This window comes from Myodes glareolus, chromosome 21 (genome assembly GCF_982192425.1).
Source record: "Myodes glareolus chromosome 21, mMyoGla1.1, whole genome shotgun sequence".
In the NCBI taxonomy this organism is placed as follows: domain Eukaryota; kingdom Metazoa; phylum Chordata; class Mammalia; order Rodentia; family Cricetidae; genus Myodes; species Myodes glareolus.
Window position 1 is genome coordinate 57,620,951 of NC_142046.1, and position 18,097 is coordinate 57,639,047.

Sequence of the window (18,097 nt, forward strand, 5' to 3'; positions counted from 1 at the left end):
AGAACACTGGCTGCTCTTCCAGAGGACCCGGGCTCAATTCCCAGCACCCACATGGCAGCTCACAACTGTCTGTAACTCCAGCTCCAGATGACCTGGCACCCTCACACAGACATAGATGCAGGCAAAATAAATAATCAAATAATTCTAATATATCTGCTGCTAAATGTCTACTCAGGTTTAAATCACTCATGAGAGATTTTCCTGAAGGAGGAAAGGATGGAGACCACTGTGCATCACACTATCCTGTGCAAACACCCTCCTGTGATACACCACCCTGTGTAAGTGCCAGCAGGGACACCTTTTTATCAAATGCCTACCTGTTCCCGAGACTCGGCACTGGAAACGTGCTGGCCGCCCCTCCGACGTGACCGTGTCCTGAAGAGGAGTGACGATGGCAGGGGGGTAAACTGGCATTTCCTGGTCTGGAGACACAACTTCTGGAACTAAAGAAAGAAACCACAGAATTCGTCATGTGCCCTCATCGCTCTCCCCCCATTGGACGCCCACGGATTTCACAGGAGAGTATCTTTAGAGGTGGGTAGCTATCCACTGTTACTCCCCTGGGAGAGCTTCAGGTCAGCTTCCTACCTTCCACTGAAAGCGAAGCTGAGGTTGTGGCTACTCCATAGTCATTCTTGGCTTCACAGGTATAGACAGCCGCGTCCTCCGGGAAGGCCTCAATGAGCAACAGCGTGTACTCCTGTCCATCGTGGAGGAACTTGCACTTGAAGCCGGTGGAAAGCAGCTGGTCCTCCTTGTACCAGGAAATTTTGGGCTGTGGTCTGCCTGATATCACAGCGCAGAAGCGAGCGGGCTTGCCGGACTGCACAGTAACAGGCTGGAGTTCCTGCAGGACTTGGGGTGGTTCGGGAGCTACAAGACAATGCCAGGAAACATCCCATGAAGAACCAAGGAGAACAGTAGACAGCAGGCAACTCTCCACTCATTTATTTCAAGGTGGCTATGTGTCTAGAAACACAAAACCCCGGTGTCGTGACATCTTTACTTGCCTCAGAATATCAGAATATGTTTTGCATTACAAAAGATTCATTTTCCTTTCAAGGGAAGGAAATAATTTTAGAATGCTTTTTTAAAAAGTTTCATAAGAGGTGCTGAGAGGTGTAAGGCACCTAAGTATGACATCATCATTCTGGGTCACTGGTGGCGCACACCACTGGACAGCTAAAAATCTAGAACAATTCCCATATCCTACCTAGTTTTCAAAGTCATTTGAACTTGAAATATCTCATTCAAGTTCATTTGCTTTACAAGTATTTAAGGATGTGTATGTCACAGTGACCCTGTTACATACAGAGGCTGGTGGGGTGTGAGCACCGGCTGGTTGAACACTACTCCCTATGAATAGAGTGCCAATAAATAGATTTTAAAAATTTAGCTTTGTGATTATGCTAATCTGTGTGTCCTCAGTGTTGGATGAGGAGACACTAGCAGGGAGAAGGGCTTCTATGGGGCTGCATCAGGTACTACTTCCCTTCTCCGCTCTTCCACCTCTTTTGCTACAACTGCAGGGGAAACAAAACTGGCTGCCATGGCAACTGCATCTTTCAGGGAAACCAGGGAGTATGGCCAGAGGATCATCTTTAGGAATGCTGAGACCACTCCCAGCACCCCTCCATCTGACTTGTGGGTGTTTTCTCCAAGACAGCCAGAGACGTGGCTGGGAGGCAGGTTCCACTCTTTCCTACGTGTCTAGGTTGGGCTCTGGTCCTGTCAAGCTTTAAATTCAGAGATGGCATTTCTAACGAGGACAGAAGAGGTCCACTGACAACCTCCTGAGGATGATCAGGAAGCTCCTGGGAGCATGAGGAAATTCACTTCCAAAGGCAAAGCACTGATCCGAGCCTGGGGCCGAGCCTCATTGCCTGTGGCTCTCTAGGCACACCAGGGTCTCCAAGGAGATCTCTGGGTCTCCCCAAGCTTTACACTGAAGGCTGAAAATGTCTCCATTGCTTGTATAGTAACGTTATTTACATTTTAACAGGGCAGAGAACTACAACAGCTTAATGCCGTATACGGACAGCCATCTGGAGTATATTATAATTGACACACAGTGGATGTGCAGTAGTGCCAACCAAACAAATGAAGCCCCAGCCAGCAGGCACTTCCTGGAAATGACATCTCAGCGGTCCTTTCAGCAGCTGCTCTTTTTTTCCCCACAGGGCTGCTGCGGACACAAGCGCAGTTACATCCAGATGAGGGCCATGGGCTCGTCAGAGAATTCTCAGGCACCGCTACCGTGGCGGTGGCACAAAAGTGGATTCCAGACAAAGCCACAGCCATGTAAGTCGAACCACGTACCATTGACGTAGAGAGTCACCGAGCTCCTGTTCCTTCCTGCCACAAAGGTGTATTCGCCTGCATCGCTATGTCTGGTCTCAGAGATGAACATCCGGTGAATCCTTCTCTCCACCACATACTGGTGTCGTTCTTGAACTTGGAAATTGATTTCAATGCCATCTTTATACCAGTGGGCATCAACGTCATCTTCGTTGACCTCAAACTCCACAACGGCACGCTGCTTCTCAATGACCTGTTGAGGGAGCAGTACAGGAAGACTGGAAATGAATCTGCTTCCAGTTTAGTTAATCCATTTCGCTTAAAGAACATGAAATCAGGTCCCCACATCATGAGTTGGCCAATTATAGCACGTGTAAATTTTGTCCTGCATATTTCTGGGTAAATGGTACCCAAACCTCTTGTGTAGGGAATCAAACCCATACCTGGGCTAATGAGGGCAGGATGCTCGAGGAGACAATTATTTTGTCTTCTAACGTTTGTGCTTTAATAAATAATAGCAGAAATGATGACATTTTACATCTGGGGTATTTAATTATTTATGGAGGTCTTTGAAGCTACCCTTCAATCTGATTTCACATCCTATGAACTATAACTCTGTAAGCTAGAGAGCAATTACTGTCCTCAGCTTCAAAGTGGGCAAACCAAGGTTCAGAACTAGAAAATGAGGGAAGAGAGGCTGGGCTGGTCATGTGAGTCTTCATTGCAAGTCATTGTTTGTTTGTCTGTTTGTTTTAAACATAGGACAAGCTCTCTAAAGCATGATATTTTTTTTTCTGGAAGACAAAAATGATGGATCTGAACTCAAAATTAATTTCTTAAAATACATTCCCTCCTTTATGTCCTCTGGAAGATCAGCACCCAAAAGGATCAGCACTGTAAGCACTGCAGACGTCATGGTGGTTGGCACGGGCAAGTAAAGGACGTACTTGCTGAGTGACAAGAAGCTGTGACCAAACTAATGGCGGCCTGAGAACCCAACAGGGAAAAGCTAACTTCGGTCTTTAAAATGCCGAGATGAGAAAAGTTACAAGTCAGAAATTAGAGCAGAAGATTGGATTAAGAACTATTGATGATTTGTCAAAAAATTCAACATGTCGACCATACCTGAACCTCCTTCTTAATACTTCGGATGCGGACGTCCCTGCCCTCCACAGAGAGGTTAGCGGTTGACATGCTGCCGCCAGCCACCACGGTGTACTTCCCGGCATCAGACATCCGTGTGGATGGGATCAGGAGGCGGTGCACATATTTCTCCTTCTGAATCTTTATCCTATGAATGGAAGGACACTGGCGCTTAATGCATGGGGCTCAAAAGGAAGCTGGGATGGCTGGAAGACAGCAAGGCAAGGCAACTGACCTGTCTGCCATCTGAAGCTCTTGGCCATCCTTCATCCACTGGACAGTAATGTCGGGTTCAGAAACTTCGCACTCAAACATGGCGCGCTTCTTCTCCAGAACCTTAATGTCCTTAATGTGTTTCCTAAATTCGATGTGACGAGCTGCAAAACAGAGCATGAAAAATTAGCACTTGACAGTATGATTGATATGTAAGCCACATGCTACTCGATCTGCACACCTGCAGAGGCATCTGACTCGCAGATACAGGGCAGGTTCCACCCCAGGAAAACCGTGAGTGTGGCCCAACATGAACCCTGTGAACGCACTTCAGACATTGTGGGGTTTGGAACTCATTTTGTAAATTTATCCCACTGTTCTTAAATATGAACAGGACTCCATCCTGTTACCATGCCATGGAAAATGAGCGTATGCTTGTTTTCAGTTAATTAATACATGGATGTCCCAGCTGGGCACCCTGAATTTAATGAATGTGAGGGCCAAACCAATGTGACCCAGAGAAGACCAAAGGTTAGATAATCCTGATTTATAAGAATGTATAATTCAATGTATATTATGATTTAGATGATATATCTCTTATATATATATTAGAAATAATATATGTCTCTAATATATATATATATATATATATATATATTAGAGTACATAATTTGATGGTTTCTGCTGTATGTATTGTAGAGTCATCGCCATCATTCTAAAGGCATTTCATTGTTCTCAGGAAGAACTCGGGCATCTCTTAGCCATCACATTCACTTCCCATCATTTCCTGCTAGACTGACGCTAATGATCTGTGTCTCGGGAGACTCGTGTATCAAAGCCATTTCATATAAACGGATGCATACAGTATGTGTGACTCTGTAGCTGGCTTCTTACATTTCATGTATTTCTGGCATTTACCCATATTCTAGTTTGGGTTCCTAATTTCTTTTTATTTCAATTCCCACCCCAATTGGTTGGACACACCACATCCAAATTGTCTATTTTTTTATTGGAAGATTCATATTTTATGCGGTCTATTTAGCTTTCTTTTTGGGGGGACCCATTTAGGAAGTCATACCTTCAACATAAAGGGTGGCTGTTGATGTGGCTTTTCCAGCCACAAATGTGTAGTCGGCAGCGTCTCCAAAGTGAACATTCCTGATGTTCAGTGAGTGGGTGAGCTTCTTGGTTCGCATCTGGCACCGGTCTGTTGATTTGATTTCCACACCGTTCTTTAACCATTTATAAGAAATGCCTTCATAGTTTACCGTCACCTCAAAAGTTATGGTATCTTTTTCTTCAGCGTTGATGTCTTTCAGCATGGACGTTATCATGATAGCTGCAGAGGCAGATTAAAGGGGGAGACATCTGAGTATGCGATGGAACTAGGCAGCGGGTTGCAGTCAGTGCAGAACCAGAGTGTCAAATGGTTTCTGTCTACGTGTTGACGTGATGAGAATTTAGGGCTAGGAGTTTTGACACTGTTCACGTATGAGAGAAGGCCAACTGAGGGAGTGACAGGGACAATACAGCGACAGAACCCTCTCTCTAAGTAGATTTTTGATTATATTATCATTAGAAACTTTTATTCACACGGAGAGGCCAGCAGAGACTCACTGTGAGCACACAGTAGATGTTCTATCAAGAATAATTTTTAGTAAATTAAATGATTTGGAAATACAAGTGTAGAACATGAAAAAACACGTCTGCTCTCTTTAGATATGTGTATGTGCTCATCTCCATACCACCCGCCCAGACACACGCGCACGTATGTAGCTGTGCATGTACTTACGGGTCACTGTCAGGGTGGCACTGACTTGGTCGTTGCCGCACACGAAAGTGTACTCTGCCGAGTCCTCGGTGCTGGTGTTCATGATGATCAGCTGGTGGAGCTTCCCCTGCACGACGATCTTGAACTTTTCACTCATTTCGATTTCCACGCCGTTCTTCAGCCACATGGAAGGGACGTTGAAGTGGGACACCTCACACTCGAAGGAGGCCGCTTTGGTTTCGGGAACCTCAATGCTTTTCATTGTCTTCGTGATGTGCAGTGCTTGGGGGGTGGGTCAGAAAACAGCTCCGTTAATGCATGTTTAAACGCAGAGGGAGGAACACAGCGGCGAGTCTAGAGGAGCCCCGGGGAACACTCACTTTCTACAAACTCACACTGACTCTCTACAAACTCACACTCACTCTCTTCAAACTCACACTCACTCTCTACAAACTCATACTCACTCTCCACAAACTCACACTCACTCTCCACAAACTCACACTCACTCTCTACAAACTCACACTCACTTTCTACAAACAGCTTGGCTTTGCACTCCAGCTGCCCCACCACGGCTGTGTACTCCCCAGCGTCAGATGGGGAGATGTTCTGCAGCATCAGCTTGTGAACCTTCCTCTCAGAGACCAGTCTGTGCTTGTCGCTCGGCTTAATCTCCACATTCTTATGGAACCATTTCACCGGGACTGTGTCGTGGGACACGCTGACCTCAAAGGCAACAGTGGCGTTTTCCAGGGCAGTCACGTCCTTTGGTTTTTTAATAATCTTGACAGCTGATAGGGAAAGTTGGAGAAATTCGGTGATACAATTACCACGAAGGAAACTACAGGTTGTCTACCTACCCCAATGTTCAAGTCAACTCACTTTCAACATGCAGCCGGGCACTGGCTCCTAGTTTTCCCAGTTTGAAGCCATAGACAGATTCATCTGCCAGGGCACAGTTTTTAATCTTCAGAGAATACAGTGTGCCTTTGACGGAGATCTCATACTTGTCACTGGAATCCAAGACGACTCCATTTTTGATCCACTGGACACCTTTGACGTCTGGGTGTGTAAGTTCAACGGAGAAGACAGCATCCTGTGTCTCTGTCACCGTGAGGTTGCGCAGAGTCTTCTTGATTTTGACAGCTTAATAGGAGTGAAGAATCGGTTTAGAAAATATCAATGATGACCAGCCAACAAAAGAGGGTCTCAAATGTGATCACCTCCAGTCAGCTTGCAGAATGGTTGGCCAACATTTTACAATTCTGTAGCCCCTCATTTTAAAAGACATTTGGCAATTACTTAAAAGAATCTGAGATTCAGTAAGAAATGGACATTGTGCAATGACTAAGCTATACTTCAGTGATCTGAAGTTTTCATATCATATACTAACAGCTTAATGGACTGACTGGATAAGGGTGCAAGAGGGACGCATTATTAATGCCTGATGCAGTTCTTTCACAGACCCTAAGCTATGCACACGTGCGCACACATATGCACACACGTGTGAGCACACACACACACAAAATACACCTGATGAAAATTTGCACATTCTCCTACAGGATTCATAAGGAAAAGTTGATGTATGTGACCCTAAACAGCCATTGGGTTTGTCTTTCCTGATGGTAACAGTTAAGAAAGTAGGCAGGATTTGGGGGTAAGCAGGCTGTCCATCCAATACTGACCTTCTACTTTCAGCTTGGCAGATGTTTTGGAAGTGGCGACCTTGTAGGTGTATTCTCCAACATCGTCCAGCTTGGCAGCGACAATGACAAGTCTCCTTGTGTGGCCATCAGATTCACTTCTGAAGTTGGTGCTCAGAGCCAAGGGTTTTCCGTCCTTCAACCACTCCCCCTCAGACTCAGGGTTGGCAACTTCACACTCAAACACAGCTTCCTGGGACTCAGCTACAGTCTGGTCTGTGAGCGGCTTGGAGATGGCGCCCCCTTCAGAACAGGAGTAGAGTACAAGTGAGTCCTTTAAAATATGCACAGACCAAAGAAGCCATTGCACAACTAAACATGAAACATTACATTTTAAAACATGATTTTAAACATAAAAAGTGACTTGTACCTCTATTTAGAAAGCACCACAGAAATCCCTTATTCTAAGAGTACCTGACTGAAAACCAGAGAATACACTGCGCAAAGAGAAAAGGCAGAATAAAGAACTCTGAAATCTGGAACACATGCTATGCCGCACAGATTGCTTTCAACTCCATTCCTTGTTTTTGAAAGCATGCTCTTTGGTCTTCTAAGAATTAGTTTCTTCATATATGTTTTGTACTCAGGAAAATTTTGCTGAGCAAGATGTCAAAGTCAATAGTGTGTTTATTGCTCACTTGTTTGGGACAAATGCCTTACTCTGTAACACAGTTTGACCCCCACACTTATGGGAATCCTTCTGTCTCATTCTTCCAAATACTGGGATTATAGGCATTGAACCATCATGCCCAGCTTTCACTGGTATTTTTAAATATATTTCTTGTATACCAAATCCCTGAGTAGAAATGTCATCTTTAATATTTTCTGCTGTCCCCTCACCCCATCGTCATTGGAAGCAACACTAACTGCTTTAGCTACTTAGATGCTTAGGCACTGGTTTTCCTCTAATTCCTGAATTCAAGGAAAGACACACATCCACTTCGCTTTTGTGTTTCTAGTAATATATCGCCTATGCCAGGTACTTTTAAAATGCCAAGTGAAATCACATAGGGGCTTAATCTTCTCTTTTTATAAACTTAAAATGATATTGAAAATAATCTTATAAATCGAAAGGGCCTGAGATTTTATTTTACAGGTCTTTTATGGCTAACTCGCTAAGGAAATATGTCATAAAGTACAGATCCTGAGACTTGCACATCAAGTAGGACTCATTTTTATCATCTGACCTGCTCAGATACCAGAAGAGTCAAATCTGAGCAGAATACAGTTCCTCAAAACTCAAATTGTAATGAGCCATAATGGTTAGTGATGACTTCTACTTCTGTGTGGACAGGTGAACGATAATTATGAGTCTTCATTCTAGAGCTAAGGATTTCTGCCGAATGGGAAAGACTATGCTTACCCCTCCCATCATGAAACACACAGATGAATTAAGTTATATTTATAATAGAAAATATTCATTGGGTCCACAAAAATGAAGTAAGAGGAACATGTTTGAAGGATAAAGAATGCTGAAAAAATGAACCGTGAAGCAAAGTTAAAACAAAGCTCAGTTTAGCAACCATTTATTCATCGTGTATCCTGAGGAGTACGCAGAGAAGAGAAAGAAGGGATCAATTCTCTGCTCAAGGGCCACATGCTTTGGTGTGGGGAAGGGAAACAGGGAATAAGCCACATGTATAACAAGGGTCATGAAAGTTGAAGACAAAGGGGTCCAGGACTGTAGAAAGAAGTGGAGGGGCTAAAGCAAGCTTCACGGAGGAACTGGCACCCGAGAGTGACACACAGATAGCGTCTGAGAGAGGACTGGGTGAGTGCTCACAATTTAGGGAGGTCAGAAGTGAAGGCATGAATAGCCTGGAGCTCAGGATGAGAAGAGGCCTGGCAGTGAGAAGCAAGTGAGGATTGGAAAAGCAATGGGAAACAGTGCCCTTATAACTACAATACAATAGCAAATACATACAATAGTATTGACTGAATGATCAATACACTAACCTGCCACGGTAAGTTTTCCAGATGTTGTGTTTTCCCCGGCATAAAACGCATATTCTCCTTCATCATCCTTCATCATGTTCATGACTGTCAGCTTGTATATTTTCCCGTGAGCTTCAATTTTATATTTAGAACTGGGCTTAATTTCCTTGCCCTTAAAATTCCATAAGACATCAATTCCTGAGTGGGACAGCTCAACCTCGAAGACCACATTCTGAGTTTCTGTGCACGTCAGGTCACGGAGACCTCTGACGATTTTAATTTCTAGAGGAAAGGAAAAGATTGGGCGGTCATTTTTACAGCGAGAATGTAAAATGCTTAAAGCAGTGGCTCGTTACATGGAGCGGTCCTTACTCTCTACAGAGAGGTTGCAGCTAGTCTCCACTCTGCCGACCATCAGCTTGTAAGGTCCTTCATCAGAAGCGTGAGTTCGGTTAATCACAAGTCTCTGTTTGGTGCCTTTGACAATGGATTGCACGCGGTCATCAGGCTTGATCTGCTCATCATTGAGGTACCATTTCACAGAGGTCACATCAGGGACTGAGACCTTGCATTCCAGCACAGCCTTGGTACCTTCGATCACACTGACATCTTTCAGAGGCGTTATCACATCCACACCTGCAAAGGAAGACCAAAGAATTGTAGGAATGTGAGTTTTGTTTAAAATGTCTACACATTCACGCTCTTCAGCTCAATGTTAATGGGAACATAAAACTAGATCTGGGGTTATAGTTCATCATAAAGACCTGCTTTGTAAGTGAAACACCATGGGTTTGATCCCCGGCATCACTTTTTTTAAAGAAGAAGAATTAACATAAAACCACATAAGACTCACTGTAGACAGAGACATGCCCACTGGTAGAGAGACCGAGGGCAGGGAGAGTAAAGGAGTAGTTCCCAGCATCCTCTTTGGTCATGTCTTCAATAAGCAGCATGTGGGCCTGTTTGTCTATCACGATGTGAACCCTGTCGCCTTGCTGGACTTCTTGGCCATCTTTCATCCAGACGCCTTCCACATTTTCTAGGGAAACTTTGACTTCAAGCTGTACGATGTCGCCCTCGCAGACCTTTTGATCACTAAGTCCTTGGAGAATCGCAATGGGTCGGGCTATGAAAGATGGGGAGAAATGAGTGTCCTAGTTCTACCCTTGGCCCTACTGCTGCACACCACAGTGTCGGGGATGGAAGACTCACGTTTCATCTTCAGTTGACAGGCTGTCTTCTTCCCATCAACCACGAAGCTGTACTCGCCCTGGTCCTCTTTGGTTACGTCCTTGACTGTGAGGTTCTGGCGCCCACGGCGGGATGTGATGGAGTATTTGCCATTGGACTTTAGCTCCACATCATTGTGATACCATTTGCCTTCGATGTTTTCTGGGGATATAATACACTCTAGCTCTCCTGAGGATGACTCTGGGACTTCTATGTCTTGAAGTTCTTTCAGGAACTCAACAACTGCACCTGAAAAATAAGATGAAGGTGAATTGATGTCTTCGGTGAGTTGTGAAACTAGAGTATGGATAGAGATGTTGCCTTATTTGTCTAGTATCTTCCTCTCCTACTTTCAAGAACTGTTTTTTGTATCTTCCCGCTAGTGAATCGAGAAAGGTTGACCACAAATCAGCTATTTTAATTTTTGAATTTTTTTGGAAGCAGGGAGATATATTTCAATTAAGACATTTTAAAGTGAGGCCAGAAAACAGCCCTGCTTTAAAAATCCAAATTGTCAATATTTTTGATTAACAATACAAATTGATGATGTTTGATATAAAATTTGCATCTAATTCTCTAAAATTATTTTTGTGGAAGGAGCTATGTCTAGATAATTTTCTCACAGAACACAGAACGACTCCAGTAAACAATGTAATCATTATTTATTTTACCTTCCACAATAAGTTTGGCTGTTGTTTTGACGTTTTCATCTTCCACAAGTACACAGCTGTAGTCTTCGGCATCAGATGTGTCAATGGTCAGCACGGACAGGAAGTGAACCTTTCGGTCAGAGTGCGTCCTATACTTATCTCCGGCATGAATTTCAATACCATCTTTATACCATTTTACTTTGACAAATGGTTCTGAAGTTTCACATTCAAATGTTGCCATGGTATCCTTTTCCTTAGCAACAACATCTTGCAATTCTTGTGTGAAAGTGATCAATTGCTTGGCTACAAGGGGACAAAAGAAAATTAAACTCAAACAATTTGAATAATGGGAAAAGAAAACATTTAAGTATGTCACAGGATATTCACGGGCATAGAGAGAACCCACTTAAATGAAACATTTTCTGGTTACCTTGGACAAGTAAGAACGCATGACTTGAAGTTTCCCCAGCTATATTGATGGCCTTCACCATGATGCTGGCAGAGTCCTCTGCAGTCACATCCCTGATGACCAGCTCACAAACATTGTCTTCCGGCCAGTACCAGTAGATGCGGTCAGACCGCTCAATTTTTACACCGTTTCTGTACCACTCACATTCAGGGTCTGGTTTTCCCACAACTCTGACTCTAAAGTGGGCGTCAGATCCTTGGCCAACTGTCTGGCTTTGGATTCGTTCAAAGATTTTGGGTGCCTCCATACTAGGGCTAAGTTCAATCCTCTCAGGTTTGAAAGTTGGAATCGTGATTTTGCCTTCTTCGGCGAGGGCTTTCTTCTCCTCCTCGGTTAATTCTTTGGTCCAATGCAGCAGCTCGTCTTTGGTTTTCTTGAGGAGTTCTTCATAAGATTCATCCTTCTTGCGAGACTTGAGCTCCACGGCCGTGATGGCTTCGTAGTACCCCTCCTCTGTCCTGCGCTTAAACTTACTGCGCAGTTCTTCGGACTCCTCGGGCACCTTTTCATGGGTGATCCTTTCAGCCCTTTTGAGTCTCACCACTTCTTTGGTTTCGCTGGTGTCGACAGGTCTGTCTACCTTTTGCACTTCAAACTGAAGTTTTCCTGGTTCGTGGATGTGGAACTCAGGCTTTGGCTCCGGAGCTCGCCTGAGGACAGATCTGAAATCTTCCCTCTGTTGGATCTCAAGTTTTACTTTATGCTCTATCATGCCTTCAGGGTTTTCTGCCGTGACCCTGACTTCACCTGTATCGTAGGATTTGCAGTCCACAATATCCAGATAATGAATCCCATCATAGCGAACTCTGAATCGCTTGCTTTTCCGGATGAGCTGTCCGTTGAGGTACCAGTTGACCTTGGGCTGAGGGTAGCCGGTGACTCGGCAGCGGAATCGGGCTGTCTCGCCTTCAAGCACTCTCACCGGCTCTGGGAACAAGACGATGTCTGGCTTTTGCTTTTCCTTCTGATCTGCCGTCACACCTGTGAGGGCGCCTTCGTGAGCCATCCTCTCTAGCTCTTCAATCTTCTGTAAGCCTTTCTTCCCCTCAGGCAACTGAGACTCTTCCACCAGACCTTTCTCATCTTTGACAATAAGTGTGGCAGATGTGTGGTCGGTCCCGTATTTGTTAGTGGCTCTGCACGTGATCACACCACTGTCTCGAGAATAGGCGACTCCATAATCAAGGCTGCAGTACCCGAATTCATTAATCATACGGAGCCGGTTGGCCGCCTCCAGCGGCTTCCCGTCATGGAGCCACTCGACCACCATCGTGGGGTCACCAATAGGCGTCAGTCTGCATTCAAAGTGGGCAGGTCCAAAGCGCTTCAGCCTGAGGGAAGTGAGTTTCTTCTTGAAAAACGGTTTCTGCTGTTTCTCCTTGTCGTAGAGGTCCCCCTCCTCCCACTGCTCTTGGCCATATCTCAGATGGAGAGGCTCCAGCTCCGGGGCAGCAATCTCCTTTGCTTTGTACGTCCCTCGTGGGATGATCAGTTTTCTTTCCGGTTCAGGTTCGGCAAACTCAACCTCAACATTGACTTTGCACCTTGTGGTGTCCCGGCCTGCCTTATTAATAGCAGTGGCAGTATACCAGGCCGAATCTTGGCCGATGATGGAATCGATCTTTAGGGCAGCTTCTCCTTTGGTTCCTTCAATCCTGTTTGAAAATACGAAAACAAAACCATTAATATAGTAGCAGCACTTTCTGCTTATTTGACTGTTAGATTTGCAGAAGAAGTTTAATTTGACTAGCTTTTCAAACAGACCTGATCCTTGGGTATTTATGAGGCACAATAATGTCACTGTTTTTCAGCCACACAATGTCAGGGTTGGGGTTACCCGTAGCTCTGACTTTCATTTCAAGCCTGGCACCCTCCTTTATGTTGACATTTTTCAGCTTTTCCACAAACGCTGGTTTTATCTGGTGTTCCACAGCTGCAAGAGAAAGGCCACGATTTAGAGCCGCTGGGGGCTGGAGGGCCTGGTTGGGACCCAACATGAAGAAACAGTCTCCTTTCGTTTTAATAAAAAAAACTCTCGCTTTACCTTCCACAGTTAAAGTCACAGATATTGTAGATTTTCCTGCTCTGTTTTGGGCAACAACGGTCCACTCTCCAGAGTCACTGGGTGACGCGGGAACGATAATCAGCGACTGAGTCCCATCTTCTTTAATGACAACTTTATGGGTATAATCGTTGACGATTTGCTCTCCTGTTAAAAATAAGCAAACAAAATAGGTGGGTTTTTTTTTTGCATAGTTGGATATATACATAGAAGTTTGTTTCTGTGTTCAGTGACTCATGAGCAAAACTTTACCAGGCTTACCATTGTGAAACCAGAATGTCTCAGGCATGGGTCTACCCACAACCTTTAAGTCAAATCTGGCGGTCTGTCCTTCTAAACATTTGAAAGACGTGGGTTTTAACACAAAGACCGGCTTATACAGTCTCTCCAGTTGTGATTCATCTGTTTCCTCCAGTCTGCGTCCAGGGGACATCCGCGCAGGTGACATCCGCGCAGGGGACATCCGTGCGGGGGACATTCGTGCGGGGGACATGGCAGGAGACATGCGTATGGGTGACCTGCTCACCGAACGCGGAGAGACAGACCTGGAAAATGAAGGCAACCATTATTTCATGAAGCATACAGAAGGCACAGAAAAACACTGTCTGTCTTAATTGGTGATGTTACTTTGGAATATACCTCTGCATGTTTTAGACTTCACCCTAGACACACTAAACTCAAAGAAGAATATATTATTATTCCTAAGGTTGTGTTTTGCTTATGTTAAATCCATGTCACTCAACACACCCAGGTTCCCAGACTCAAAATCTTGGGCAGCCCATATTACCATCTTTTCATTTCACCTTTAACTAAATTAGTCATTACATTTTCATGATTAAATTACTAAACTACGTTAGCAACTGCTCATTGTTTGAACCAAATAAATAAATGTAGAGAAATAAAAAATCTATTTTAATCTAAGAGGAAAAAAATATAAAAATTAGATTTGCTAACAAACAATGCAAAACCCTACACTAATTATGTATTCAGATTGGCTTGCATTTATAATGTGACTATTAGCCTGGATGAACTAAATTGATTTTTCATAGTCTCTTGGAATCTCAGTGTTACCATTTTCAAAATAGCAATAACACCCACTCCACTGTAGGGTTGCTTTATAAATTCAGGGTATCATTCATTAAGATCACACATTAAATGAACAGGCATTGTTGTTGCCTTAGATACATAGGAAAATAGTTTGCTATACTGATGAAAATTCCTTGTTCATCAAAGAGCAATTGCCAGCATCACCAGTGGTTGGCTTCCGTACTATTTCAGTAATTAATTTTCACATGTTAGTAATTCTCTACAGGGACGTTTGGTGTTTTAAAACAATTTGAATGCCACTGAACTCCGAGTAGAAGTCTTACCTGATTCTGCTGACTGCTTCTGGTGTGGGCATGTAAGTTGGTGCACTGAACGGTGCGGCAGGCTCCACATATAACTTCCCCGAGCAAATTGCATTTCCTTTAATATTGCTGGCGAATGCGGTATAGATGCCCTCATCTTCTGGGAGGACAACAGGAATGCGCAGACTGGCTCTGCCGTCCTGTAGAAAGTCCATTTGGTATCTTTCCCCGTGTCTGATACGCTTGCCGTCTTTGTACCATGCAATCTGCAGAGAACATCATACATGTGTGGATAAATTAGTATTAAACAAGCACAGAACAATTTTTTTTTGTGTCTACCACAGTGTGGAGGCACACCCCACAAACATTTTTATTTTACCTTGGGCAATGGATATCCAGACATCTTGCAATGAAAAGTGACACCCATACCCTCAAGAATTCTATAATTTTTTATTCTGATATCAAATCCTGACTCGATAGCTTCAGATTCGGAAATGTCAACTGCCATCCTTTCTTCGCCATCTTCTTCAAGAAGCTCTTCCAACGTAGTCTTTATGATTCTGTATTCAATTTCTTTAATAAGCCTCTCTTCAAAGGAAGAAATATGGAATTCCTATGTAGTAAAAAGATGACAACTTGTTAATCACATCCTCACAGGTAGAAGTCCTTTAAGGAAACATATTAGTTTCAGTGTTAAGGACTTAGTGACATTTTTAACTGTGAGAAGACTCTAGAAGTTTTCTTTATTTGGTTTAATTTTAGTCTACATAGAAGGCATCTTTATGGCGTTTTATATAAAACTGTATTCCCAGAGTATGGGTTATTTGTGGGTGTCTGACACAGAGATAGAGAGAGCTTGGCATTATGGACTTGGTTATGTTAATATTTGTCTTTTTTTAAATATGCAATCCCCATTTCTAAAGCCATTTTTTTTCACATATATACTCCCAACTCTCAAATTTCAAGTACAATATACTATGAAGATCAGAGAAACTGGGTAGCAATGAATTTGACCTACAAATGGTTGAAGATGAATATATGAAAAATGGGAATTATGGGAGAAAATGTGGCTTATGAACTGGTTTAGTTAGCCGTTATTGTTATACTTACTTGGTCTTCCACAAAAGTTCTGACCATCACAGTATCTTTGGCCATTTTCTTCCTAATTAAAGCCTGTTCCTTTTCATACTCTTTTTCATATTCAGAATATGCAAATCCAGGGGCTATTTCTCCCACTTTGGGTTCTTGAATAAATGTACTCATCTGTGTCTGGTAAAGCATTTCTTGCTGGGACTTCACCAGGGCCTCGTAATCAGCTGAGAGACGAGAACACAAGACAATTTTTGTTGCTCTTATCAAAAAACATTCATAGCACTATCCAATCAAGCAGACTATATCCATGATAAATTAACCAAAGACAGGTTTTTGAATTTTTATCATGAAAAATTGTTCTATAAATATTTATTAGATTCTATCTCAAAACCAAATGCCCATTAACAAATAGCACCCTTGTGTACAGCATGTGATAGCAGCAGTCCATCCTGGGGGATTCGCCCAGAGATCTTCTTCATTTGTTCTGAGTCTATTAATAAGTCATTTTCCTGTCAGAGTTTTCTCTGCTTTAACTGCTCAATAGGATAAGAAGGTAACTTCCTTCAAGGGATCTGGAGCGGATCAAGTGAGACAGAATGCGGATGGCCTGCCACAAGCATGAGGAGCTACCAGAGACTAAAGGCGAGTCAAGAACAAGACTTATTTGGCACGAATGCTACAAGATTTTTCTTCTTTAAATCATGAACATTGATAAATCCTGACTTTCCGCTTTTCTATGAAATACTGGGGGCTCCAGCACTGAGCATGGTACAAGTTTGCCAGGCTACACTACAAGGGAGGTGGAGGGCACCGCTCTCTGGAAGCAAGGGGTGAATCCTCCAGTTTGCCGCTACCATCCCGTGTTGAGACATGCTAGCTGTCTAGACCTGCAAGGCACGTGGAGGTGGAACCCCTACATCTTCCAGGGAACATAAAAAAGTGTCCTTCACCAAAGAGAAACTACTGCCAGGGATCAGCAGCTTAGTCACGGTATATTGTCCTGGGCTGTATGGTCTAAAACACTGTCTTGTAGCCGAGGCTGAAAGGGATGGGGGCGACTCTGAGGGCTGGGAAGCTGCTAGGTGTCTTCCTGCAGACACTCAGCCTCTCTCCTTCATTTCAGTGCATGCTGTGCATACAGCTCAGGACAGTCCTCACCTTCCTCGAGTAAGGAGGCAGATGCAGAAGTTTCCCCATGCTTATTACGGATGACAATCGTGTACTCTCCAGCATCGTCCGCAAAGGTCATAGAAATCACCAGTCTGCACTCTCCAGTTTGTTTGTTATAGCTCACTTTGTATCTTCATAGAAAGGAAGAAATGAAAATATCAGTCATAAACGACCCTCCTTAGAGTAAAAAAAAAAAGCTAAATTTGCTTGTGAACAGCTCTACAATACAGAATTCATCGACAGGAGACCTGTGTATAAGTTCTACCAAGAAGTGAGGATAAATTTGTTGAAAACTGAGAAAACGCATGGGATGCATAATGGAGGATCAACAACCTCAAGTTTTTATGTCAAAGATGACTCAGGTAGGCATAGCAGCGTGCACTGATAGTCTCAGAATCATGGGAGGCTGTGGTATATAGGTTCGCTTGATCCCTGAAGCTCAGGCATGTCTGGGCAACACAGGAAATTCGCCACAACAAAACGAAACAGACAACAGGATCCAAGGCCACATAGAGAATCACTGACCCTCAGCATTTATGCTGGCAAGTGATGCTGAACAATTGGTATTTTCTCCTTGTTCGTTATTTCTCTTTGTTAGTTATTGAAAGGTAAAAATGAATCAAGTCGATAAAGTCTAAATACCTCAGTATTTAGACCCTAGTACATTGTAGATCCAGTTCATAAGAGATAACATCTATGTGTTTACATTGTCCTTTAGTTCAACTGCACAACTTTATTAGCAGAGGTTTTCACCCATAACTAGCTTTCTCCATTACATGATCTCTATTTCTATTGTCAGGCAACTTAATTATAGTATGCATTTATTGAAAATTCTCTCAAATATTTTCTGGACTTGGGTGTGGAAGACTTTTTCTTAACACTATCGATTATTGAAGCTGGAATTGTAGAATACATCTTTCGTCTCCCTTCCTGCAAAGCTTTATTTCTCAAAAAAGTCTCTGCGGAAGGCTGGGAATATAGCGGCACGGTAGAATGCTTGTCTAGAAGCCTTACG

At 43.5% G+C, this 18,097-nt stretch overlaps 1 protein-coding gene across 3 annotated transcripts in view; it reads right to left on the minus strand.

The window, feature by feature from the left end:
* Ttn (titin) overlaps positions 1-18,097 on the minus strand; it is a 272,179-nt gene that overhangs the window by 229,200 nt on the left and 24,882 nt on the right. For all 3 annotated transcript variants that reach the window (XM_087900088.1, XM_087900089.1, XM_085680928.2), the window contains 23 exons: positions 17,071-17,213; positions 15,931-16,136; positions 15,200-15,433; positions 14,842-15,086; positions 13,733-14,016; positions 13,454-13,618; positions 13,174-13,342; positions 11,371-13,064; positions 10,962-11,243; positions 10,273-10,539; positions 9,914-10,186; positions 9,433-9,696; positions 9,082-9,342; positions 7,108-7,368; positions 6,305-6,568; positions 5,953-6,213; positions 5,447-5,707; positions 4,733-4,993; positions 3,677-3,818; positions 3,424-3,589; positions 2,320-2,551; positions 589-873; positions 318-443 (listed from right to left, as the gene is read on the minus strand). In XM_087900088.1, coding sequence (XP_087756214.1) covers positions 318-443; positions 589-873; positions 2,320-2,551; positions 3,424-3,589; positions 3,677-3,818; positions 4,733-4,993; positions 5,447-5,707; positions 5,953-6,213; positions 6,305-6,568; positions 7,108-7,368; positions 9,082-9,342; positions 9,433-9,696; positions 9,914-10,186; positions 10,273-10,539; positions 10,962-11,243; positions 11,371-13,064; positions 13,174-13,342; positions 13,454-13,618; positions 13,733-14,016; positions 14,842-15,086; positions 15,200-15,433; positions 15,931-16,136; positions 17,071-17,213 — 6,746 coding nt within the window. The remainder of the gene's footprint in view (positions 1-317; positions 444-588; positions 874-2,319; positions 2,552-3,423; positions 3,590-3,676; positions 3,819-4,732; positions 4,994-5,446; positions 5,708-5,952; positions 6,214-6,304; positions 6,569-7,107; positions 7,369-9,081; positions 9,343-9,432; positions 9,697-9,913; positions 10,187-10,272; positions 10,540-10,961; positions 11,244-11,370; positions 13,065-13,173; positions 13,343-13,453; positions 13,619-13,732; positions 14,017-14,841; positions 15,087-15,199; positions 15,434-15,930; positions 16,137-17,070; positions 17,214-18,097) is intronic.